The sequence below is a fragment of the Copidosoma floridanum genome, unplaced genomic scaffold (genome assembly GCF_036245765.1).
Source record: "Copidosoma floridanum isolate Cflo_tuat_1 unplaced genomic scaffold, Cflo_Japanese_pri ptg000027l, whole genome shotgun sequence".
NCBI lineage: Eukaryota > Metazoa > Arthropoda > Insecta > Hymenoptera > Encyrtidae > Copidosoma > Copidosoma floridanum.
Genome location: NW_028321904.1, coordinates 14,055,884 through 14,081,649, shown reverse-complemented (window position 1 = coordinate 14,081,649; position 25,766 = coordinate 14,055,884). Strand labels below are relative to the sequence as shown.

The 25,766-nt window shown below is 35.0% G+C and overlaps 1 protein-coding gene across 1 annotated transcript in view; it reads right to left on the bottom strand.

Annotated features, from left to right (window-relative positions):
* Window positions 1–24,697, bottom strand: part of LOC106636725 (ubiquitin-protein ligase E3B) — a 288,751-nt gene extending 264,054 nt beyond the window's left edge. Inside the window, exons 1-3 of the mRNA XM_089595731.1 lie at window positions 24,485–24,697; window positions 24,248–24,422; window positions 24,054–24,172 (exon numbers count right to left, since the gene is read on the bottom strand). Coding sequence (XP_089451857.1) covers window positions 24,054–24,172; window positions 24,248–24,422; window positions 24,485–24,641 — 451 coding nt within the window. The 5' untranslated portion in view covers window positions 24,642–24,697. The remainder of the gene's footprint in view (window positions 1–24,053; window positions 24,173–24,247; window positions 24,423–24,484) is intronic.
* Window positions 24,698–25,766: the final 1,069 nt, after the last annotated feature.

The window sequence follows — 25,766 nt, the reverse complement described above, 5'->3', positions numbered from 1 at the left end:
TTCAATGGCTCATGATCGGCTACGAGAACGAATTTATTTCCTAATAAATACGAACGAAAGTAATGCATTGCATATAGTGTGGCTAGACTTTTCTTTTCAGTCGTGGAATAATTTATTTCGGCTTTATTTAAAGTTTTCGAAAGGTTAGCGACAGGATGGTAAAATCCATCTTTTTCTTGACTCAATACTGCACCAATTGCATAGTCATATGCATCTGTTGTTAACTTGGATGATTTACTAAAGTCGGGGAATTATAAAATAGGCTCTTGGCATAGGTCATCGTTTAGTATTTGAAAACTCTTTTCCTGCACTTCAGTCCATTTAAATTGTTCTCCCTTTTTTAATAAATCTTATAATGGTTTAGCTATTTTTGAAAAATCTTTAATAAAGCGTCTATAGTATCCTGCTAGTCCTAAAAAATTGTCTAATATTTTTCATAGTTTTTGGTTGGGGAAATTCTCTAACGGCTTGTATCTTTTTAGGGTCCAGTTCAATCCCTTGTTAACTCACTATATGCCTAAGAAATATTACTTCTTTTTGCAAAAATTCAACTTTATCTGGTTGGAGTACCATATTCGCTGATCTTAACCGATCGAAAAGTAACCTAACTTTACGGTCGTGATCTACTAGATCTCTTGCGTCAGTAATAATATCATCTAAATACACTAGCATTTTAAAATTCAATAAGCCTCTAAATATGAGATCCATTAGTCGTTGGAACGTGGCAGGTATATTTTTCAAGCCTTCGGGCCTTAGTCTGTATTGGTATATCGATGGGGTGTTGTATATGCTGTTTTATACTTATCATGTGCAGCCATAGGAATTTGTTGGAATCTACTTAAAGAACTGAAAATCATGCGTATCCTGTCAACTGGCTATAAAATCTGCGATGTTAGGTAATGAATATGTATCATCAATGGTTTTTTTATTCTACCCTTCATCTTGGATTTTCATGGCTATTAGGTTTTTTAGGAACAATTTAACAGTGATTATTAATTACTTATTATTTCATCGTTAAGTTTTTTTGCTACGTGTTCTTCTAAAACTTTTCTATGTACCGGTGGGTAACGATATTGTTTGGAGTAAATAGAAATGTTATTTTCCGTCGGGATTTCGTGTGCGACGAGGTTAGTACAAGGTTAAGTGTCTCCTGGTAACAAGAAAACTTCTAAAAATTCAGAAATTAATTGATAGATTTGGTCTCGTTTTTCCAAGTTTAAATGATCGGTAGTCACAAGTCCTTTTAGGTCATTTATTCTATCTCGTTTATTTTTAACAATTAGTCTCTCTTGTTCGCTGCTAGTATCGGGATCAAATTTAGGTGCAATGTATTCGAAAGGTAGGATTTCTCTTGGGTCTATTTCAATCGTAATATCATCCTTATTAGCATTTATTGCCATAATATTACATTGACCGTTCTCATTTTTTACTATTCCTTCTCCTAAATATATGTTATCACATCCTACATCTACTCGTGGTAAGTATCCTTTAGTTAAATTAGTATTAATTAAATTAATTCTTTCTATTTGACGTGTTCAAGCCTTTATTGTATATTTGGTTGCTTTACTGGTATTTTTTTGTTCCTCATTAGGGCAATGTTCTACACTAGGAGTATTATTATTCTGTTCAATGGCATGGGGTTGAAGTATATCTTGATCGACTAATTTATTATTTTCACTGTATATCCCACTTTTATAAGTTTTTTTATCAGTGGCCTTCATAAGATTTTCACCTTTTTCTGATAAGATCAATTTGTCAAACTCATCTCGAAAATAAAAATCAGCTTTTATGTCTCCAAATTTTTCGTATTTAGGTATATTTGCCCTTTCGGGAGGGCCTACGATGTATTCGTCATAAAATTTCTGTTGGTTAAGTTTATCCTTAAGGCATTCTGTTTCTTTGTTAGTATCGAGGGTTGTAGCCAAAATTTGATTTTTCTGTGCTTGTTTTTTTAATTTTATGGTTTTTTGTTCTTTTTCATCTCTTTCCAATTGCTCTATTTCCTCAAGAGTTTTTAAAAAAGGAATGGGGTTCATTACGTTATTATCTAGTACTATAGCATCATGATAATATGATAATGTGGCTTGTCGTTCCTTACAAAAAATTCGACCCAATAAACCGCCATCTTTGATCGGAAAATCGTTAGGGATCAAATGAAAAATTATAGGTTTTCCTTGTATGGTCATATACGTTGTTCCTTTAGTTAAAACTGGGTGAGGTGTGATTCCAGCAAGGTTAATAATTTCACAAGTTTCTACTCGTAAATATGAGTGCAACTGATCTAATTTAATCAAATTTGTGGCGGCGCCATTATCGACCATGAGTGTTATAAAGTGATTTTTCCCTTCTGGGATTAATAACCTCATGCTTGTAGGCTCGTCATCTACGCCAAGTCCCTGGCACGTACCAATGTGGACGGTTTCAATTCTGTTGCTATTTTCATTACCTGCGCTGAAACATTCTGTGTAGGGATTGAATTCTGTTTTTGGGGGCTCACCTCCGAACGACGATTGGGGTGAGCCGCCTGAGAGTTTAAATGATGCGGCAAACGGTCATCTCCTGGTTGGTTTTGATTTTGAAAGTTCTGATTCTGATAGTTAGGATTAAAACTTTGTTGATTATAACTATTATAATTATTATTTTGAGGGTACCTATTATAATTCCGACCTCTGCCTCGGTATCCTTGATTATAACCAGGATTAAAATTAGCATTCTTTTGAGTGTAATAATCATTAGGATTTTCGTTATTATATCGTCCGAAATTATTCTGATACTAATTAGAGTTCCTCGATTGATTTTGAAAATTCCAATTTCTTTCCTGATTCTGATAATTTTTACAGTAATTCTGTACATTGTTTAGTTGGTGATATTGTCTATTATAATTTTGATAATTATTATACTGCCTATCAGCGTGATTATTCTCATTGTCGATCTGTTGTTCATTAACTTGTGCCACTTGATGTGATGAAAATGGCTGATCGGGATACCTATTCTGCTGTTGATATAAGTTGTTTAAATTATTTCTAAAGTCACTACGAGGTAGTCCTTGATATCGTGTATCCGGAATTATACCCGCTCTCATTTGGCTCTCGAATCTCAACGCGTAATCGAAGGCGTCAGCTAGAGGAGCAGGTTCTTTCGCATCTACCTGCTGGCTTATCATAGGTGCTAGTCCTTTTATGAACATGTCTTATGCCATGTCTTTTATAGGGGTCATCATATGCGCGTTGTATGCATTGCATTTATCTTCTATCAAGGCTTTTTCAGCACCGCTTAGCAGTAGGTTTACATAATTATAATATTCACCAATCGATTAACCTTGTCGTTGGCGCCTTTTCTGTAGCTAAATTTAATAGTAAGCAACGGTTTTTCCTGTTGCATATCTTTTTTTTAAATGGGTTATAAATGCTTCGAGGATTTCGAAATCTTCGCCACTTACGCTTATGCGTGCGGCACCTCGTAGATTTTGCAATACTGCTCTTTTATATAAATCTTTTTAATCATCTCTGACCCAGCTTTCTCCATTTCTAACATCTTGTATATAATCCTTCAGTGGAATATTTTTCCCATCGAATATAGGGATGGATTTAATCGCATGCTGAAATGAGAAGTTGGCATTGAGAGACTCCATCAGCGCTTCGGCTACTGTGATATCGGCATCATCGTTTCCATAAACCATTTTTTTAGTTGTATAATACCTTACGTGCGGTTTTTTTTCTTCTCCTTTTTTTTATTTTTTTTTTTTTTTTAACCTTTTATATTTTCATTTTTTTTTTATTCTTTATGTGTGTAATACTAACAAAAAAAAAAGTTATACTACTATTTTGTTTTGTTTCTTTGTTTTGAAAAAATATTCTATCAAATCCTTGACATTTATCGCAGAAAACATAAGAAATAAAAAAATAATTGTATATATATATATATATATATATATATATCTGTGTATTTATTCGTGTGTGGATGTGTATGTGTTTAATGTGAGCGTTTGCTTAACGCATGCAAGTGCAATAAGTTTGCTTTAATTTTTATAGGTATATAATAAGTGTACTATGTGTATGCCCAAAAACTAAAGTGAGAGAGTGTAATCGAGCACGCTTATATGATATCATCTGCTTTAAGCAAGGGAGTATACGGCGCAGGGATTTCTAATGTGGCATGTGTAGCTATACATACAAATTGCTACGCGAGCATCAGCTAGTGCGCGGTGTAATATTGAAGGGCTCTTTCTGTATGAGAGTATCCGACTTAACTTAACACTTTTTCCTCTTTAAGCAAGAATAGGCTCAACGGTCACGGTTTAAATACCGTATTAATAATTTTTCTATATATTCATATGTATATGAGTAATCTCCTGCGTATGCGTTTATATGTTCTTGAGTGCCTTTAAGAAATTCTTTTTTCGCGAAAGCAATTAATTCATCAAATTGTGTATTTAATCGAATTTTAGAATTATCGCATTTCCGCTGAACATTAATTTCTGAATTATAAAAATTATTTTTCTGAAATGTACTTACTACTTGTTTTTCGATTTATTTGTTTTTTGATAAATTACTGTTTAATGTATCACAGTTATAGTAATTTTGTTACTAATTATTAATAAAATCTAATTTTTTTTCTAGAACGTTTTTCTCTCTTACAAGCTCCTGTATCAACAATTTTCTACCACTTCTCTTACCTTTTTCATTTCTCGCAAAATTATTCGTTGGAGGTTTCATGAAATATTATTTTATAAACAATCGTGGGTATATAAGTGAAATCATTAATTATATTAAATCTTTACTCCGTTTTTTTAAGAATTCTTCTTCTACTAACACTATTACGTGCAAATATGTCTGTGTGTATGTATTTGTTATTTTGATCGACCGCTTTAAGTAGCAGATCTAGAGTAAAGAGTGTCCGCTATTTCAGCAGGACTAATGGGGATGAACCACTCTAGTTAGCAGATTCAGGGTAGAAAGAGAAAAACCGCTCTGGTTGGCAGATCTTGGGCATAGAATGTCCGCTATTTAAGCAGGACAAGAGGGATGAACCGCTCTGGTAAGCAGGTTCAGGATAAGAATAGTGTATTTGTTCTGTCTTGTAAGGGTGTAGTATAAGAGGTCACTATTTCCTTTTTTTTCTATTATTATTTAAAACACAATATTATCTTATTGTTTATTTAATTTTTTGTTATTTTTACGACACTTTTCTCTTATTTATTTTTCCATTTATTTATTAATGAAGTATTATGTTTATTATTTTCTTTATTTACTTCCGTTTGGTTTTTTTCTTTTTTTTAACTGTAACGAAATACCTCATCTACCATGCTATCCGCAAAAGCATAGCATATACGCGTCCGCACACTATATGATGTATTACGCGTCATTCATTAACATGCTTCATTGAATGGTGTTTGGGCTTTCTTAAGAGAAAGATAGTAATAAGGAAATATATAATAAATAAACAAATAGCTAGAGACCATAAACGACGCTCTGCTACCAATTTTGTTAAATAACGATTAATGTCGTTTGAGTTTGTTTTCAGCTTCAAACCAAAAACTGTGGACTACAGTCTCACGCTTCTTCACAGACTGCGGGACAGCAGATAGTCCAACTATTTGTTTGTTTAAAAAAAGAAGGAAAAAGTAGAGAGTTGAATGTAATATCCAGGTTAACTTACTTTTTTTCCACTAGAAACTAATACTGGCAACTCTGCTTTGATTATTAATTCGGATGACCATTTCGGATGACTTGTACTTCTTCTTTTCGTTGGATTTATAATTATTTATTTTATAATAACTTCAATTCTTTTTCTTATAACTCTTGTATCACTTTATTTAATGTTGCTTGTATATACATAAAAAGAAACAGAGAAAAGACGGAACGTCTGGTCAATCTTTTAAAATTGGTTATTAACGTCTGCACTTGATGAGCGGCAGCGGGCTATTAACTAAAACGCCGCGCAAAGAAATGCACTTTACACGAAGTTTTAGTTAAAACTTCTTTTTCTTACTTGCTATGGGGCCGGTACTTGCTGACTTCATGTGTTTAGGCTTCATGGCTCGCTTCGGTTGTCACTTGACACTTCCAAGAGCCACGAAGTACACAGTCAGCTTTGTTAGGCGACGACTTTCGTTGAGTGTGACTCTGTAAAGAGTCTTAAAATTTTATCATTGGGAATAAAATATAACAGGATAAAATAGAATAAAAATAAAAAGTTATTTATTTATGCAAGTCTTCACCTAACACTTACTTGGCGGCAAATTTTAAATAATGCATAAAATTTATAACATCTTAAATACGTTTATGACTTATTATCCTTAGCTTAAATTTCGTGAGCTTTAAATGTGAACGCCTCCATTTCAGTATTAAAAGTAAAATTTTGTAACAAATAAATCAATTATTTGCAATTACTTAGATAATGTTGTTACTTGTACCGTTGCTACGGTCTTCGTAGTTGGTAAACACGCATTAACTGTATAAAGAGTTTGACTTTTATGGTAAGTATAAACTATTGATAATAAATAACATAAAATCGAAGGAAAATCAAAATTTTTTACCTTAATATGTATATCCTTTCAATTATCTAGTTAATTAACCAAATTTAATTAGAAAATAACTATTTTATTACAAAAAGAAGTATTGCCACTTAACTTTATCGTTTCTGACAATTAATTAAGCCCACAATTGGCGATATAATTTGGAGCTTAAGGAAAAAAATGAGATGACAGACAACTACTACGTAACTTTATTTTTTATTCTTCTTAACCGTGAGCCATGAGTCAAAGACAAAGATACCACACCGCACCTTTTTGTATGTAGCTATAAAATAATGAAAAATTATTGATATTATTAACACGATATGTCTATATGCATGCCTGTAAGGACTGTTGAACCTGCTATCTTGGTGAAACACATAGTACTGGAGAAAATTTATCTTTGACAAGATGCATTCAAGTTCTTGTAGAAGAGCATTGCAATGTCATATTCTATTTTTAATATTTCTTTGAATCATCCCATAAATACTCCATAAATTTACATAAATATGCCTTATTACTTTCGAAATAGCTGTATGATGTATCGGAGAAGTCGTAATTTTTTTTTTTATCGCTCGCAATGTCATATCTAATGATAGAAAGTTCCAAACTTCAACAAGCTTACCCACACATCAATGGGGATGTCAACTGAGCTTGCTCAGTCATTATATTTGTCGTCCTAGCGGATCTGAACAAAGTGATTAGATTGCTATTTTACTACCAATGGGAATCTGTTACGAAAAGCCAACGAAAAATAAAAAGTAGTCATCATTTTTATTCGTGGTGCCATTCTCACCAACAGTAGCAAATCTTACACAACTTGAAGCTTTATTGAATGCTGGTTTGGACAGACAAAAGTTTTGTGACCAGTTGTTTATTGGGAAGTGTCCTTTTATAAATGGAAAAGCAGTATGAAAGCCTGCAATGAATGACTTTCACCTGCAAGCAAGAATACAGTACATAAGGGCTTTCTTAAACAGACCAGTTAAAGAGTGGCGTTGGACTGTGTTCATGGACGAGAATGGTTTAAAAAGAGTTTGAGTTTTTCCTTGGACGATTAAGGTAAGACGGTCGACGATCAAGGAAATCACGCTCAACCTGTTGCCAGGTAGTGTAATTTAGAATCCATGAGGCAGAGTCAGTGTGGCATATTTTTTCTCTCGCTTCAGGTTTCTAAGTTGGTCGTAAGTAATTCGAAGTCATCGCATTGGAATTTGAGATTTTGGCTCACGGACTGCTTGAAAAGGTAGTTCCTCGTCACCGAGACAGTAAAACACTTGTAGTAGTCTCAACGGCGTGTCTTAATTTAATTAGTGGTGTCTCGCTTTGTTCTATATTTTTTAAATATATTTATTTAAGTCTTATTAACGTAAGTTATTCATTTACGTAAGTTTTTTTAAATTTATTTTATCTATAATTTTGAATACTAGTTGAAAAATTTTATTATTTTACTTTGATTTTATTAACTAAACTGTAAAAATCAAATACTAAGTAGAATCAAAAGATGTTCAATTAAATCATTGTTTTTAACTATTTTTGCAGTTTCTGTATGCACAAAATAGATATTGAATTTTCTTTACTCGGCAGTATTCTATGAGACAGTAAAAACGATAGTCTTCGCCCAGTCTTTAGTGGCATAAATTTTGTTCATATGTTTAAGGCTATGAATGGCATAAATTAAAATAATTGTATAAAAGTTTTGGTCAAAATAGGAAGACTGAACTACATTTTTTTTTATTGTTTCAAGCATTAAAAAAAAATTATTCTCCTTTATTTTTTAATGTTCAAGGACCGCTGTATTAGTTTTTAATTGATACAATGAATATAAACTCTTTACATTATCTTTGTTTTTATTATTCAGTTACGCACACCTCTTTGCTAATCCCTACACAACCTTGCAAAAGATAAATTTTACATACATGGTTAAACGTTTTTATTGCGAATGGTGTCAGTAAGAGCGGTAAACAGCTTATTTTAAGCTGTTAGAGAGGTTATTTCGATTTATTGGCAGTTTGCGGATGAACAATGACAAGAATGTGGTCTATTTGACAATTGCCCTATTTTTTTACTGATTATCTACAAGAAAATTAAAGTTCCCAGTAAGAAAGTGTGATCATTATTGGAAGCACTTATTAATTAAAAATGGGCTTGATCAAAACCTTTGGGTGGGAATTGAACTTTTAATACTTCAACTTTATCGGATATGCAAGACACGTTTATAGTTTCATTTTTCTTAAAAAATAAAAAAATGCCTAACCTTCCGAATGAACCTACTGCAACTTCAAGAGGACTTGTTGATAAGTATAAACCTGTTAAACATATAAAATACAAATAAAAAAAGGTTTCATAGGTGGATTTACTAAAAAATATACAAAAATGACCGACCTCTATGATTAGACCAAGTATTTGAAGTCTTACAAAACTTTCAGAGCTTTTAAATATATTTTAAATCTCATTAATTTTCTTTTAATTAATTATTTGAACAAATAACAAGCTATTAAAACCAGAAAAATGTATTCACATTCATCGATCATAATATCTCATAGATGAACAGTGAAATAAATATGCCAAGTTATAAATAAAACATCTTTTTACCAATGTTTATTTACAAACAGCGAAAACAAACAGATCCAGAGAGAGAAACGTAGAGAACGAGCTAGAAAGAAGAACAAACTCAGAAATAATACAATCATAGTTCATATAAAATAATATTTACCTCGTCAATTTTTTTCTTTTACTATAAAGATAGCCATTTCACAGCATCATCAAAGTTGGCATGGCCGGCTTGAATGTAAACACAGTTGAGTGGCAATTTTACTGTAATAGCTGCTCGTCTACTAGCTCCACTTTGCTGCCAACTATGTAATATAACCACAATGCACAATCCTTCATTGTATATATTTGAAAAGAAACTTACGTTGTGATGGTCAGTCAAGGTCAGCCAAGACGATTACCGTTTCACTGAGATTACCAAGCTCCCCTCTCATTTTCTTGGAAAGTAGTGGCACTCAATTCTGGGATCCTTAAATTTTTTAGTTCGTGAATATAAGTACGCTTAGTGTACGTACCATACGCGCACCTAAAAATTGTAGTGTCTCCGAGAAAAATTCACTTAAGAGCAGACTATTTCTATCTATTTTAACAAGATAATTGGTAAAAACAGACGATGAAAATTAAACACTAAAAGGAGTTTGGTTAAGTATGATAACTATAATTTTATTTTATTTTTAAATCCAAAGGCAATTACTTTCGATGAAAATGATAAAGTTTTAATTGTTAGTATAGTTTTATCTATAATTCTAAAGCAGTTAAGAATTTTTTTAAATTCCCTTAACATATTCAAAAAAAATCTAATTTTGTATTCAAAAGACAGGTAAATTCTGGACTAAAGACTAATATTTTGTACAGTTCCAGACATACCTAGAAGGCTATTAATGGCTTGCTTTATGTGAAAATTAATTTTACATTCTCTTGTAACAATAAACACTTATTCGTCTAGAATATTTCTTGCCAAATTCAACATTTTTTAGTATAACTTAGCTGACTTTAAGTAATTGATGTATCTTTCGATATAATTAATTTTATAGCCAATTTTTTCATCCATATTTTCTTAAAATATTTTTTTTGTCACAAAAATATATAATTTAGTGTGCTCAGTTTTCCTATGTACTGTTAAAATTAAAAAATTGAGTATTTTTAGCAGCCTGTAGTGGGTTAAAGTAATGATGGTAAACTATTCATAACAAGGTTAAATAAAAGATCCTTGACTCTTGACCCACTGTATCGGTCAAGTAGGGACTCAGAGCTCTGCAGTACCGACTCCACCCTCCACGCTTGCTCACGATTGCAGATCTTCACAGATTCCTAAGGCTGGTCAACTTTTATCGTCATTGGCTTCCTCAGGCAGCCTCCTTACAGGACCCTCTCTTTGATTACACGGCTGATTAAAAGAAAAACGATCAGAGAGTCATTGACTGGTCTCCAGAAGCCAAGCAAGCTTTTGAAACCACCAAGAGTCACTTGGCTGAGACTACTTTCCTGGTCCATCCATCTTCTGATGCAGAAACACGTCTCGTTACAGACGCTTCTGATGTTGCCATAGGTGCTACCCTTAAGCAACTCTTCGAAGGAGACTGGAAGCTCCTGGCATTCTTTTCTAGAAAATTTAGCCAAGCTCAACGAAACTACAGTGCGTACGATCGTGAGTTCACGGGGATTTATGAAGCTATTAAATATTTTAAGCATTTCTTAGAGGGTCGTAATTTCAAGGTCATTTCTGACCATAAACCCTTGATCTACGCGTTTATTCAAAAGTCTGACAAAGCCTCTCTTCACCAGCGTAGACAGCTTTGCTTCATTTCGCAGTTCACTACTGTCATCAAATACTTGCCAGGTTTGTCAAATGTTGATGCACTCTAGAGTAGCAGTCATTCGCCTTCCTCATGAGTTAGAGCTTCCTGAATTGGCCAAGGAGCAACAACTAGACTATGAGCTCTCAGAGCTGCAGAAATCTTCTGCCCATTTTCTCAAACTAAAATCCATTGAATTGGATCACAGCCACACTAGTCTTTATTGTGATCTCACCGGTAAGATAATTCGTCCTTTTATTCCAAAATCTCCACGTAGAAGAATTTTTTATTTAACTCACTCCGCATCTCACCTGGTTACTAAAGTCACTGATCAGCTCATCAGAAAAAGTACGTGTGGCCAAATATGCACAAAGACATTGCCGCTTGGTGTAAAGGTTGTCTCAATTGCCAGCAATCAAAAACCTCCAGACATATCAAAAACGAGCCTTTACAATTCATCGCTCCAGATGATCGGTTTCGCCATGTCCATATGGATACCTTGGTTGGCTCTCTTAACACTTCCCAAGGCTACTCTTATATTCTCACGATGATTGACAGATTCTCTAGGTAGGTGGAGGCTGTTCCTCTTAAGGACACGTCCACTGCGACGGTTCTTCGAGCATTTCAGGAATCCTGGGTCGCTCGCTTTGGGGCACCCAGATTTTTGACCACCGAACAACTCAATATTGTAGTATCAAGTTTCATTAAGTTATTTTATTTATGTGGAATAGTAAAAATTAGCAGCCACAATAGTTCAGTGATTCAGGCTGCAATTCTTGTAGCTCAGGAGCTCATGAGTTTAAGATTCAGCCTTATTGGCTTGCATCTTCGAGAAACTAATTTAAACGTAGAAAGGTAAAATTACATTTTTAGCTAATTCAATTCTTATTGGAGCAGAAAAACTGTTTTGGAAGACTCAGTAATACAAAATTAATTAAAATACTTTTACTAGCTCAATATTGTCATGTAAAAAGCCGAAAAAAAAAAGAAAACAATGGCAGAAGCTAGTTTCTTTATCTAGAAAAAAACCATACCTCCCAAGAAAATAAGTTATGAGTATTAAATGAGTGGGGTTGGACCAGCGAATTACCTGAAAATCGCCAAAAATCATTTTTTTTACAAAAAAAAAAAATGTTAATAGAATGATAAGTATTTTAATAATGATAAAGAGCCTTACATTTGTTATCGTCAACGAGATACAGAAGAATAAAGTTCTAAGAACAATGTTGTCACTGTCCAAATAATTAAACAACTATTTTGTTATTTTTTGCGTTATCAACGATCCAAATTACGTATAACTTAAAAAAAATCTGTGGACCATCTGTTTTCTATTATAGAGCTCCGTTGACTGGCCTATGGTGACTGTGCGTTGCCTCCACTCGTGCAAAACGTATCTGTTCTTTCTTGATTGATTAAGGTGGATTTGTCTAATGATCTGAGGATCAAGAGATTGTCAGATTAAGTCTTGCTTAACCCATAGGAACTGAAATTAGAATCCTTTTCGAAAACTTTAACACCCCTTAAGTCAAATTAAAAAAGGTCATTGTTTTGCAAATGTTAACGGTTTGAAAAAAGTTTAGAACATTATATCTAAAAATTAACTGTAGTTTTAAGACCACAATATTGACAACACAATTAAATTTTAACTTTGTAGCATTATTAAACAGTGAATTATTAAATTAACTAATTTTTCAAAAAAAAGAAGGCCATAGCGCCATTTACAGGCGATCTACTGAGCCAATTTTTCTAATAAAGGGGTCATTCTCTTTGTGGTTTATAGCGCACATTTGATACTCTCAACTTTATTTTGTTGGAGCAGTAGTTTTTGCTCTAGATACAAAAAACTGGTTTTTACTATTTTTTCTTTTTTTTAAGCACGTTAACTGAAAAAATTGTGCTACTAAAAGTATTTTAATTAATTTGACCTACTAAGGTCTTTAAAAAAAAGTTTGTACCTTCGTTAGGAACTGTCGAAAATTTTTACGTTTTTCTATTAGTTCCGCATGTCTAATGTGAATACTTTTAACCGAGATCCGTTTGTCTTAAAATCCATGTAAAATATCAATCCCACTTACTGTAAAAGTCATTAATTCATGGTAAATCTCCACCAATTTTTCATTGTATCAACAACGATAGCACACTAATGCACAGTATCAGTATAGCAGAGCTGAATAGGATTTGTAGAAAGACCTAACATGGCTGTGAGATAAACGTATAAGGAAAAAGGCATACAATTGGGTATGAAATTGCACCTAATGTGATGCAATGGTTTTGCATTTAATTTATTTTCTATCTAACGCCTTTGACAAGGTCTTTTTAATACGTTAGTTGATTTCTGTTGTTTTATTTTTCAATTGTTATTTGAACTGAAAATTCATTTTTATCTTATAAACACTTCGATTGGACAATATTTAAATTTAAAAAGTATTAAATAGTAAAAATTAAATAAACAACTCTATTCTATTTTACATCTCACTAACATATAACGCAAAGTCCTAAAAAATGTTGTAATCGCTAACTGCAAAAACTACTCAACTGATTTTGCTAAAATTCTGTATACCAATTCTTGATACTTCCTAGGTGATTTTCGTATGATTTTTGTCTTAAATAAATTATTAACAATAGCAATAATGAGTTAAAAGTTAAAAATAACTCTAGCTCTGCGCTTTAGTCCAGTTGAATTTATTAGGTAGTGTCGAAGTAAGCCGAAATAAATCAAAAAGTAATATCGATCAAAACCACTTGCAATCAAAGTCAGTAAGTCTGGCAAAAATTTTACCAAGCAGAATATCGATTCAGTATGTCAGCAGTACGTCAGGAACAGAGCTATTCGTTGTACAGCTGGGTATTTCAGCTACCGATGACACTCTAAATGCTTCCAATGAGCAAGTGACCTACGCCGATTTCCACCTTGGAACGCCAAGATGATCAAGTGCCACTAAAATGCAGTGCATTCCTTATTGTGCTGCCCAAATACCTTTTGCTACAACTGCAAACCAGAGAAAACAACCTTGAGGGGTTTGGGCTGCCATATTTAGTAAAAGTATTATCAACCTCTGACTGAAAGTAGTACCACTGACCCTGAAAAGGCCTCATCATAAATTCTTACGTTCACCAAACTACCAACTATCTTATTGTCCCCTTTAGGGACATGTGACGTTTACTTGACTCCCCAACAAATATTTCTTACAATAATTTCTAACAAATAATGTACTGTTAAAATTAAAAAATTAAGTATTTTTAGCAGCCTGTAGTGGGTTAAAGTAATGATGGTAAACTATTCATAACAAGGTTAAATAAAAGATCCTTGACTCTTGACCCACTGTATCGGTCAAGTAGGGACTCAGAGCTCTGCAGTACCGACTCCACCCTCCACGCTTGCTCACGATTGCAGATCTTCACAGATTCCTAAGGCTGGTCAACTTTTATCGTCATTGGCTTCCTCAGGCAGCCTCCTTACAGGACCCTCTCTTTGATTACACGGCTGATTAAAAGAAAAACGATCAGAGAGTCATTGACTGGTCTCCAGAAGCCAAGCAAGCTTTTGAAACCACCAAGAGTCACTTGGCTGAGACTACTTTCCTGGTCCATCCATCTTCTGATGCAGAAACACGTCTCGTTACAGACGCTTCTGATGTTGCCATAGGTGCTACCCTTAAGCAACTCTTCGAAGGAGACTGGAAGCTCCTGGCATTCTTTTCTAGAAAATTTAGCCAAGCTCAACGAAACTACAGTGCGTACGATCGTGAGTTCACGGGGATTTATGAAGCTATTAAATATTTTAAGCATTTCTTAGAGGGTCGTAATTTCAAGGTCATTTCTGACCATAAACCCTTGATCTACGCGTTTATTCAAAAGTCTGACAAAGCCTCTCTTCACCAGCGTAGACAGCTTTGCTTCATTTCGCAGTTCACTACTGTCATCAAATACTTGCCAGGTTTGTCAAATGTTGATGCACTCTAGAGTAGCAGTCATTCGCCTTCCTCATGAGTTAGAGCTTCCTGAATTGGCCAAGGAGCAACAACTGGACTATGAGCTCTCAGAGCTGCAGAAATCTTCTGCCCATTTTCTCAAACTAAAATCCATTGAATTGGATCACAGCCACACTAGTCTTTATTGTGATCTCACCGGTAAGATAATTCGTCCTTTTATTCCAAAATCTCCACGTAGAAGAATTTTTTATTTAACTCACTCCGCATCTCACCTGGTTACTAAAGTCACTGATCAGCTCATCAGAAAAAGTACGTGTGGCCAAATATGCACAAAGACATTGCCGCTTGGTGTAAAGGTTGTCTCAATTGCCAGCAATCAAAAACCTCCAGACATATCAAAAACGAGCCTTTACAATTCATCGCTCCAGATGATCGGTTTTGCCATGTCCATATGGATACCTTGGTTGGCTCTCTTAACACTTCCCAAGGCTACTCTTATATTCTCACGATGATTGACAGATTCTCTAGGTAGGTGGAGGCTGTTCCTCTTAAGGACACGTCCACTGCGACGGTTCTTCGAGCATTTCAGGAATCCTGGGTCGCTCGCTTTGGGGCACCCAGATTTTTGACCACCGAACAGGGATCGCAATTCGAGTCACAGCTCTTCCAAGCCTATCTTTCTTTTCTCGGTTGTCAGAGAAAAAGAACGGTGGCTTATCATCCTGTTGCTAATGGCATGATTGAGCCGTGGCATTGTAGCCTTAAGGTGGCCGTGATGTGTCACAATGATGCAGATTGGATCAAGCTTTTTCCCACAGTGCTTCTTAATCTGCGTACGGCAGTAAGAAATGACACAGGTGCTTCCCCTGCGGATTTTCTTTATGGTACAAGCATAAGGGTACCGGGTGAATTTTTTCTTCCCACCGATTTCACTGCTGATCCTCAGATTTTCATTGAGGACTACAGAGAGCATGTGAAAAAACTCGGAGCTGTACCCGTCACACACAGATAAAAACCTCGAACTTTCTTTTTTAAGGATTTACACACCTGTTCACATGTTTTTCTGCAAACAGCTGCTGTCAGGAAACCTCTGAGAAGACCATACACTGGTCCTTACAAAGTTTTGGAGAAGGTCTTCGATCAAGATTACAAATTTGATTATAGGGGCCCCCCCGTGTTGTGTCGACTGAGCTTTCAAAACCAGCACATTTTGTCTCTGATGACTTGGCTACTCCGGTGCTTACTGAGAGCCCTCAGGGAGTTCAAGATTCTACTCCTCCTATCCCTATCTTTAAAACCTATAGTAATAAGAAAAAAGTGACCTTCGATACTTCTGTTAAGTAGATTAAGCGCAAAGTATCGCAATTAGTTTAAAGTCTCTTTTATACACCTTTGAACGGTATCTAATTCAGTACGTATGTATTTTTTCCGTATTCATTCTTGGCTGTAAATACCGTTTGAGAATTTTCTTTGTTTAAATAGATAAGTAAAATAAGACTATGAATCTAGTCTTCTGACAATCAGTATAATTACAGTCATGATAACAATATCTAGTGAAAAACTGTATTTTTGTGTTTTAAGACGCAAACATTTTTGTAAGACTAAAATCCTAGTCTGTTGACCACCAGTTGACTGTAACTATAATTGCATAACCTTTTTGTGTATGATAGCATTATTGCTTTTATTTATCTTGTTCTAGGAGGGGAGTATGTAGGGACTCAGAGCTCTGCAGTACCGACTCCGCCTTCCACGCTTGTTTGCGATTGCAGCGCTTCTACATTGTAGTGGTTAACCAGCTTACTGTGTTTTCCTTCTTCTTTGTACGACTGCCGACCAGAGCAGTCACCTCACGAGTCGCTCCATCAATAAAGTCTCTTTTGTTTTAGTTACACACTGGCTCCTTGATTTCTCCTTCTTGACTGAACTCCTGGGCTTATGAGAGCCCGTCCTGATCCCGGAGGCTACCTCGGCATCGCGGACCTTACCCTGTATTGGTGACCCTGTAAATTTGAACATGAAACCTTCTTCTCATAGCATCTTTATATTCTCTACGCCTTGGGTACATAAACTAGCTTCCCCTCTTATTATCCAATTTTTTGACCACCACAGGTCTCGGACGTCTCGGTCACGGCATCAGCAACTAGCTTCACTTCTACGACTCGACCACAGGTCTCGGATGTCTCTATATTTCGACTTGAGCAACCGCTCATCTCTCTCTCTCTCTCTCTCTCTCTCTCTCTAGGACTCTAAAAAAGCGTTTAGAATTCGGAGATCCACCTTATCGGCCATCGGCTGCTTATCGTCTGATCTCTCTCTATCTTACCTTCTACTTACACACCACTACATTCTACGTACACTAAGAGTAAAAAATCAAGATCGTTACAATATTAAAATACTACAACAGATCAGGAAAGAGCCTTTATACACCTACCAAAGCTCTCAGTATAACTGCAAGGTCATAGATAGTCTTGCTTTTTTATCTCAAGACTAGGTCGAATTTGAGATTAATTTTTAGTCTGCAATAATCATTAGATCTTTATCGACGAGGTGATTTTTAATTTTTTGGTACTGTACACTTATTTTTACACTTCAAGATTAAGAAAACTTGAAAAAATCAGTAATTTAAAATTATTGATTCCTAATTTTAAACTATTTAATAATTTTAAAATATACATTATAACACTTTTTATGCTTAAACATGACTATGATGATTGCAGACTAAAAATTAATCTCAAATTCGACCTAGTCTTGAGATAAAAAAGCAAGACTATCTATGACCTTGCAGTTATACTGAGAGCTTTGGTAGGTGTATAAAGGCTCTTTCCTGATCTGTTGTAGTATTTTAATATTGTAACGATCTTGATTTTTTACTCTTAGTGTACGTAGAATGTAGTGGTGTGTAAGTAGAAGGTAAGATAGAGAGAGATCAGACGATAAGCAGCCGATGGCCGATAAGGTGGATCTCCGAATTCTAAACGCTTTTTTAGAGTCCTAGAGAGAGAGAGAGAGAGAGAGAGAGAGAGATGAGCGGTTGCTCAAGTCGAAATATAGAGACATCCGAGACCTGTGGTCGAGTCGTAGAAGTGAAGCTAGTTGCTGATGCCGTGACCGAGACGTCCGAGACCTGTGGTGGTCAAAAAATTGGATAATAAGAGGGGAAGCTAGTTTATGTACCCAAGGCGTAGAGAATATAAAGATGCTATGAGAAGAAGGTTTCATGTTCAAATTTACAGGGTCACCAATACAGGGTAAGGTCCGCGATGCCGAGGTAGCCTCCGGGATCAGGACGGGCTCTCATAAGCCCAGGAGTTCAGTCAAGAAGGAGAAATCAAGGAGCCAGTGTGTAACTAAAACAAAAGAGACTTTATTGATGGAGCGACTCGTGAGGTGACTGCTCTGGTCGGCAGTCGTACAAAGAAGAAGGAAAACACAGTAAGCTGGTTAACCACTACAATGTAGAAGCGCTGCAATCGCAAACAAGCGTGGAAGGCGGAGTCGGTACTGCAGAGCTCTGAGTCCCTACATACTCCCCTCCTAGAACAAGATAAATAAAAGCAATAATGCTATCATACACAAAAAGGTTATGCAATTATAGTTACAGTCAACTGGTGGTCAACAGACTAGGATTTTAGTCTTACAAAAATGTTTGCGTCTTAAAACACAAAAATACAGTTTTTCACTAGATATTGTTATCATGACTGTAATTATACTGATTGTCAGAAGACTAGATTCATAGTCTTATTTTACTTATCTATTTAAACAAAGAAAATTCTCAAACGGTATTTACAGCCAAGAATGAATACGGAAAAAATACATACGTACTGAATTAGATACCGTTCAAAGGTGTATAAAAGAGACTTTAAACTAATTGCGATACTTTGCGCTTAATCTACTTAACAGAAGTATCGAAGGTCACTTTTTTCTTATTACTATAGGTTTTAAAGATAGGGATAGGAGGAGTAGAATCTTGAACTCCCTGAGGGCTCTCAGTAAGCACCGGAGTAGCCAAGTCATCAGAGACAAAATGTGCTGGTTTTGAAAGCTCAGTCGACACAACACGGGGGGGCCCCTATAATCAAATTTGTAATCTTGATCGAAGACCTTCTCCAAAACTTTGTAAGGACCAGTGTATGGTCTTCTCAGAGGTTTCCTGACAGCAGCTGTTTGCAGAAAAACATGTGAACAGGTGTGTAAATCCTTAAAAAAGAAAGTTCGAGGTTTTTATCTGTGTGTGACGGGTACAGCTCCGAGTTTTTTCACATGCTCTCTGTAGTCCTCAATGAAAATCTGAGGATCAGCAGTGAAATCGGTGGGAAGAAAAAATTCACCCGGTACCCTTATGCTTGTACCATAAAGAAAATCCGCAGGGGAAGCACCTGTGTCATTTCTTACTGCCGTACGCAGATTAAGAAGCACTGTGGGAAAAAGCTTGATCCAATCTGCATCATTGTGACACATCACGGCCACCTTAAGGCTACAATGCCACGGCTCAATCATGCCATTAGCAACAGGATGATAAGCCACCGTTCTTTTTCTCTGACAACCGAGAAAAGAAAGATAGGCTTGGAAGAGCTGTGACTCGAATTGCGATCCCTGTTCGGTGGTCAAAAATCTGGGTGCCCCAAAGCGAGCGACCCAGGATTCCTGAAATGCTCGAAGAACCGTCGCAGTGGACGTGTCCTTAAGAGGAACAGCCTCCACCTACCTAGAGAATCTGTCAATCATCGTGAGAATATAAGAGTAGCCTTGGGAAGTGTTAAGAGAGCCAACCAAGGTATCCATATGGACATGGCAAAACCGATCATCTGGAGCGATGAATTGTAAAGGCTCGTTTTTGATATGTCTGGAGGTTTTTGATTGCTGGCAATTGAGACAACCTTTACACCAAGCGGCAATGTCTTTGTGCATATTTGGCCACACGTACTTTTTCTGATGAGCTGATCAGTGACTTTAGTAACCAGGTGAGATGCGGAGTGAGTTAAATAAAAAATTCTTCTACGTGGAGATTTTGGAATAAAAGGACGAATTATCTTACCGGTGAGATCACAATAAAGACTAGTGTGGCTGTGATCCAATTCAATGGATTTTAGTTTGAGAAAATGGGCAGAAGATTTCTGCAGCTCTGAGAGCTCATAGTCCAGTTGTTGCTCCTTGGCCAATTCAGGAAGCTCTAACTCATGAGGAAGGCGAATGACTGCTACTCTAGAGTGCATCAACATTTGACAAACCTGGCAAGTATTTGATGACAGTAGTGAACTGCGAAATGAAGCAAAGCTGTCTACGCTGGTGAAGAGAGGCTTTGTCAGACTTTTGAATAAACGCGTAGATCAAGGGTTTATGGTCAGAAATGACCTTGAAATTACGACCCTCTAAGAAATGCTTAAAATATTTAATAGCTTCATAAATCCCCGTGAACTCACGATCGTACGCACTGTAGTTTCGTTGAGCTTGGCTAAATTTTCTAGAAAAGAATGCCAGGAGCTTCCAGTCTCCTTCGAAGAGTTGCTTAAGGGTAGCACCTATGGCAACATCAGAAGCGTCTGTAACGAGACGTGTTTCTGCATCAGAAGATGGATGGACCAGGAAAGTAGTCTCAGCCAAGTGACTCTTGGTGGTTTCAAAAGCTTGCTTGGCTTCTGGAGACCAGTCAATGACTCTCTGATCGTTTTTCTTTTAATCAGCCGTGTAATCAAAGAGAGGGTCCTGTAAGGAGGCTGCCTGAGGAAGCCAATGACGATAAAAGTTGACCAGCCTTAGGAATCTGTGAAGATCTGCAATCGTGAGCAAGCGTGGAGGGTGGAGTCGGTACTGCAGAGCTCTGAGTCCCTACTTGACCGATACAGTGGGTCAAGAGTCAAGGATCTTTTATTTAACCTTGTTATGAATAGTTTACCATCATTACTTTAACCCACTACAGGCTGCTAAAAATACTTAATTTTTTAATTTTAACAGTACATTATTTGTTAGAAATTATTGTAAGAAATATTTGTTGGGGAGTCAAGTAAACGTCACATGTCCCTAAAGGGGACAATAAGATAGTTGGTAGTTTGGTGAACGTAAGAATTTATGATGAGGCCTTTTCAGGGTCAGTGGTACTACTTTCAGTCAGAGGTTGATAATACTTTTACTAAATATGGCAGCCCAAACCCCTCAAGGTTGTTTTCTCTGGTTTGCAGTTGTAGCAAAAGGTATTTGGGCAGCACAATAAGGAATGCACTGCATTTTAGTGGCACTTGATCATCTTGGCGTTCCAAGGTGGAAATCGGCGTAGGTCACTTGCTCATTGGAAGCATTTAGAGTGTCATCGGTAGCTGAAATACCCAGCTGTACAACGAATAGCTCTGTTCCTGACGTACTGCTGACATACTGAATCGATATTCTGCTTGGTAAAATTTTTGCCAGACTTACTGACTTTGATTGCAAGTGGTTTTGATCGATATTACTTTTTGATTTATTTCGGCTTACTTCGACACTACCTAATAAATTCAACTGGACTAAAGCGCAGAGCTAGAGTTATTTTTAACTTTTAACTCATTATTGCTATTGTTAATAATTTATTTAAGACAAAAATCATACGAAAATCACCTAGGAAGTATCAAGAATTGGTATACAGAATTTTAGCAAAATCAGTTGAGTAGTTTTTGCAGTTAGCGATTACAACATTTTTTAGGACTTTGCGTTATATGTTAGTGAGATGTAAAATAGAATAGAGTTGTTTATTTAATTTTTACTATTTAATACTTTTTAAATTTAAATATTGTCCAATCGAAGTGTTTATAAGATAAAAATGAATTTTCAGTTCAAATAACAATTGAAAAATAAAACAACAGAAATCAACTAACGTATTAAAAAGACCTTGTCAAAGGCGTTAGATAGAAAATAAATTAAATGCAAAACCATTGCATCACATTAGGTGCAATTTCATACCCAATTGTATGCCTTTTTCCTTATACGTTTATCTCACAGCCATGTTAGGTCTTTCTACAAATCCTATTCAGCTCTGCTATACTGATACTGTGCATTAGTGTGCTATCGTTGTTGATACAATGAAAAATTGGTGGAGATTTACCATGAATTAATGACTTTTACAGTAAGTGGGATTGATATTTTACATGGATTTTAAGACAAACGGATCTCGGTTAAAAGTATTCACATTAGACATGCGGAACTAATAGAAAAACGTAAAAATTTTCGACAGTTCCTAACGAAGGTACAAACTTTTTTTTAAAGACCTTAGTAGGTCAAATTAATTAAAATACTTTTAGTAGCACAATTTTTTCAGTTAACGTGCTTAAAAAAAAGAAAAAATAGTAAAAACCAGTTTTTTGTATCTAGAGCAAAAACTACTGCTCCAACAAAATAAAGTTGAGAGTATCAAATGTGCGCTATAAACCACAAAGAGAATGACCCCTTTATTAGAAAAATTGGCTCAGTAGATCGCCTGTAAATGGCGCTATGGCCTTCTTTTTTTTGAAAAATTAGTTAATTTAATAATTCACTGTTTAATAATGCTACAAAGTTAAAATTTAATTGTGTTGTCAATATTGTGGTCTTAAAACTACAGTTAATTTTTAGATATAATGTTCTAAACTTTTTTCAAACCGTTAACATTTGCAAAACAATGACCTTTTTTAATTTGACTTAAGGGGTGTTAAAGTTTTCGAAAAGGATTCTAATTTCAGTTCCTATGGGTTAAGCAAGACTTAATCTGACAATCTCTTGATCCTCAGATCATTAGACAAATCCACCTTAATCAATCAAGAAAGAACAGATACGTTTTGCACGAGTGGAGGCAACGCACAGTCACCATAGGCCAGTCAACGGAGCTCTATAATAGAAAACAGATGGTCCACAGATTTTTTTTAAGTTATACGTAATTTGGATCGTTGATAACGCAAAAAATAACAAAATAGTTGTTTAATTATTTGGACAGTGACAACATTGTTCTTAGAACTTTATTCTTCTGTATCTCGTTGACGATAACAAATGTAAGGCTCTTTATCATTATTAAAATACTTATCATTCTATTAACATTTTTTTTTTTTGTAAAAAAAATGATTTTTGGCGATTTTCAGGTAATTCGCTGGTCCAACCCCACTCATTTAATACTCATAACTTATTTTCTTGGGAGGTATGGTTTTTTTCTAGATAAAGAAACTAGCTTCTGCCATTGTTTTCTTTTTTTTTTCGGCTTTTTACATGACAATATTGAGCTAGTAAAAGTATTTTAATTAATTTTGTATTACTAAGTCTTCCAAAACAGTTTTTCTGCTCCAATAAGAATTGAATTAGCTAAAAATGTAATTTTACCTTTCTACGTTTAAATTAGTTTCTCGAAGATGCAAGCCAATAAGGCTGAATCTTAAACTCATGAGCTCCTGAGCTACAAGAATTGCAGCCTGAATCACTGAACTATTGTGGCTGCTAATTTTTACTATTCCACATAAATAAAATAACTTAATGAAACTTGATACTACAATATCGAGTCAGCAGGTTTAAAAAGAAAGCATACGATAATTGAAAGCAAGTCAACAGGCGGTTCTTAACAAACAAGAATCAAATTATTTCTTCATAAAATGAATCTACAAGTTTTTCCCTTTATTTGAAAGTTTGAACGTAGTATGGTATTTTTCATGTGTTGGATTTGAAATTCAGAAGGCAGTTATAAGGATTACATTTCACTATTTATTATCTCACTTTAAGCATAGTTAAGTTTTTATCCACGCTAAATTACAAAAGTTACTAAGTGTTACGTAGAGAGAATCGTCGGAAGACGTTTGCAACTAAATTTTTCTATTTCCTAATGCCTTTTTTTTTTCTTTTTTTCTTTTTTTATCAAAAACTGCCAAAAAAAATTACTTTGATTGATTCATAACTAAAATAACCTTTTGATTGTTATAATGATAATACATGTCACAGCAAAATACAGGCCTAGAGGTTTTAACATCTAAAAAATTATGTCCATTATTAAAAATGAATGTAGCTATCTTATTTTACCATGATTAAGTAATTTGTAGTGTCAACGTTAATATGATTTCAAAAATAGTTGAAATGCCTCATGATTACGGATTTTCATCTATCTTTAGAGTATCAGATACATATTGAATACAGTTATAATATACATGCATTTATTTTTTACAAGGTCTTTTTTTCTAGAAGGATCTATAACTAAGACCATAAACTCTCGCTGGATAGTCATTAAGAAAAGAAAAAGTATAAACTGTATAGAAATAATATTACAGAAGTAGTAATACGTACCTATAAGGTTGTTTGTTATGGATTTGTAAAGAAAATAATTTAAAAAGTATGACATATCTACATACTCAGACAGTTTAAATGGATCTTGTTTTTCATACATTTCTACGTCATCTAAAATGCTATCAAATAAGAAAGTACTTTAAAAAAACGTCTATTAATTAATTATATATTATATTAATGCTTGAAATACGTACGTTATGAAATGTGCCATACAATCACAAAAAAGAATCAAAGTCTGCAATTCAATGGGAACATTATCCATGTTAGATGGTAATTTATCTAAAAAAGTTTTTAATCCATGAGTTGGTCCTAAAACTTCTAAGAGCGACCACACTTTGTGCAATATATCCTTATTCTTGTAACAAAGCCCTTAAAAAAAGGCAGAAACATTGTTTATTAAAAACAGAGTAATTAAAATAAAGCATAGATACCTGTTAAAATAGCTGATCTCATTTCTCGTAAGGTCAAGTATGCCACGTGATATAAAGAGCAGACAGAAAATATATTGACTATTTTTAGCGCACAAGGTTGCTTTGAAATTTTATTTTTTTTTTGTTTTTTACGCCACTTCGGAAAAGTCCAACGCATTGTGTTTACACTATATGCTGAATTTCGAGAACGCAGCTGAAAAAAGTATTCTTCTAAAAAAATGTCTAAGGGCTTACCTGAAACAAGAAATTGTTTTGAATACTTACGCATACATATACACCCATACATACATGTATTATGTTTGATACTTGCATAAAATATTTAAAATTAGTAAACTAAGCATATACATTTGTCGAGCTGAATAGCTTTGCCATCAACGCTGCCAGTACTTCTCAGATGGTTCCACTTCCCCTCTCTCTCAGCCGTTGCGCGCGGCGGTCGCGCAAGCTCACGACGAGACGCGCAGTTCAGCTAAGTCAGTTCTGAACCGTCCGTGCTACCGCTAACACCGTTAAGTCATTATAAATCAGAATACGAAACCTACAGAGTGGCATTGTAGAGAGGCTGTATGATTTTATATTGAATTAAATAAATAAAGTTAAGGAGTTGCTACTCTCTTCTGTAAATATTCATTTAACCTTGTGCCCTGGCCATTTATTCCATACCTTTGATTACATTACTATCTTATTAAAATATTAGCAGCATTTATAAACAAAACTATTGTTTCTTCATATTTTTTTGATTAAGAAGTTAAATAATTATTTGATGAATTCTTATGAGAAACAAAAAAAAATTTTAAGATCAAATCCAGCCAGAGCAATTTCAAAAATCTGGTAATCGCCCAACAGAAGATGCACATCAGTTGCAAAAGGCACTTTTTTTGCCACGAATCCAAAGTAGATCAAGCCTTTTTTCCGTTGACAAAAAAAAGTGTTGTTCGCAAGTTAGGCACGAATGTTTGGAAACTTCACCCTTCGGGTGCGTTATCCGTAGCTTGTGCCTATGGTACAAAATTTATTTAAATGAAAGAATTCAGTTTCACCCATTTTCAATGAGGATCCTAAAAAATATATTTTAGCTAAATATATTATGGATAATAAACCGTTATCAGTAATTATACCAGTGATATCAGAGTTAAGGAGATATTCTAGTGTAATAAGCTAATAAAGTTTTCAAAGCAGGTGTTCGTATGTCTATCAAAGTGATATCACTAGAATAATATAAATATACTAGTGATCTTCAAGAGAGTGAGCAGCAAAACGCAGAACAGTTGATTGGCTATCA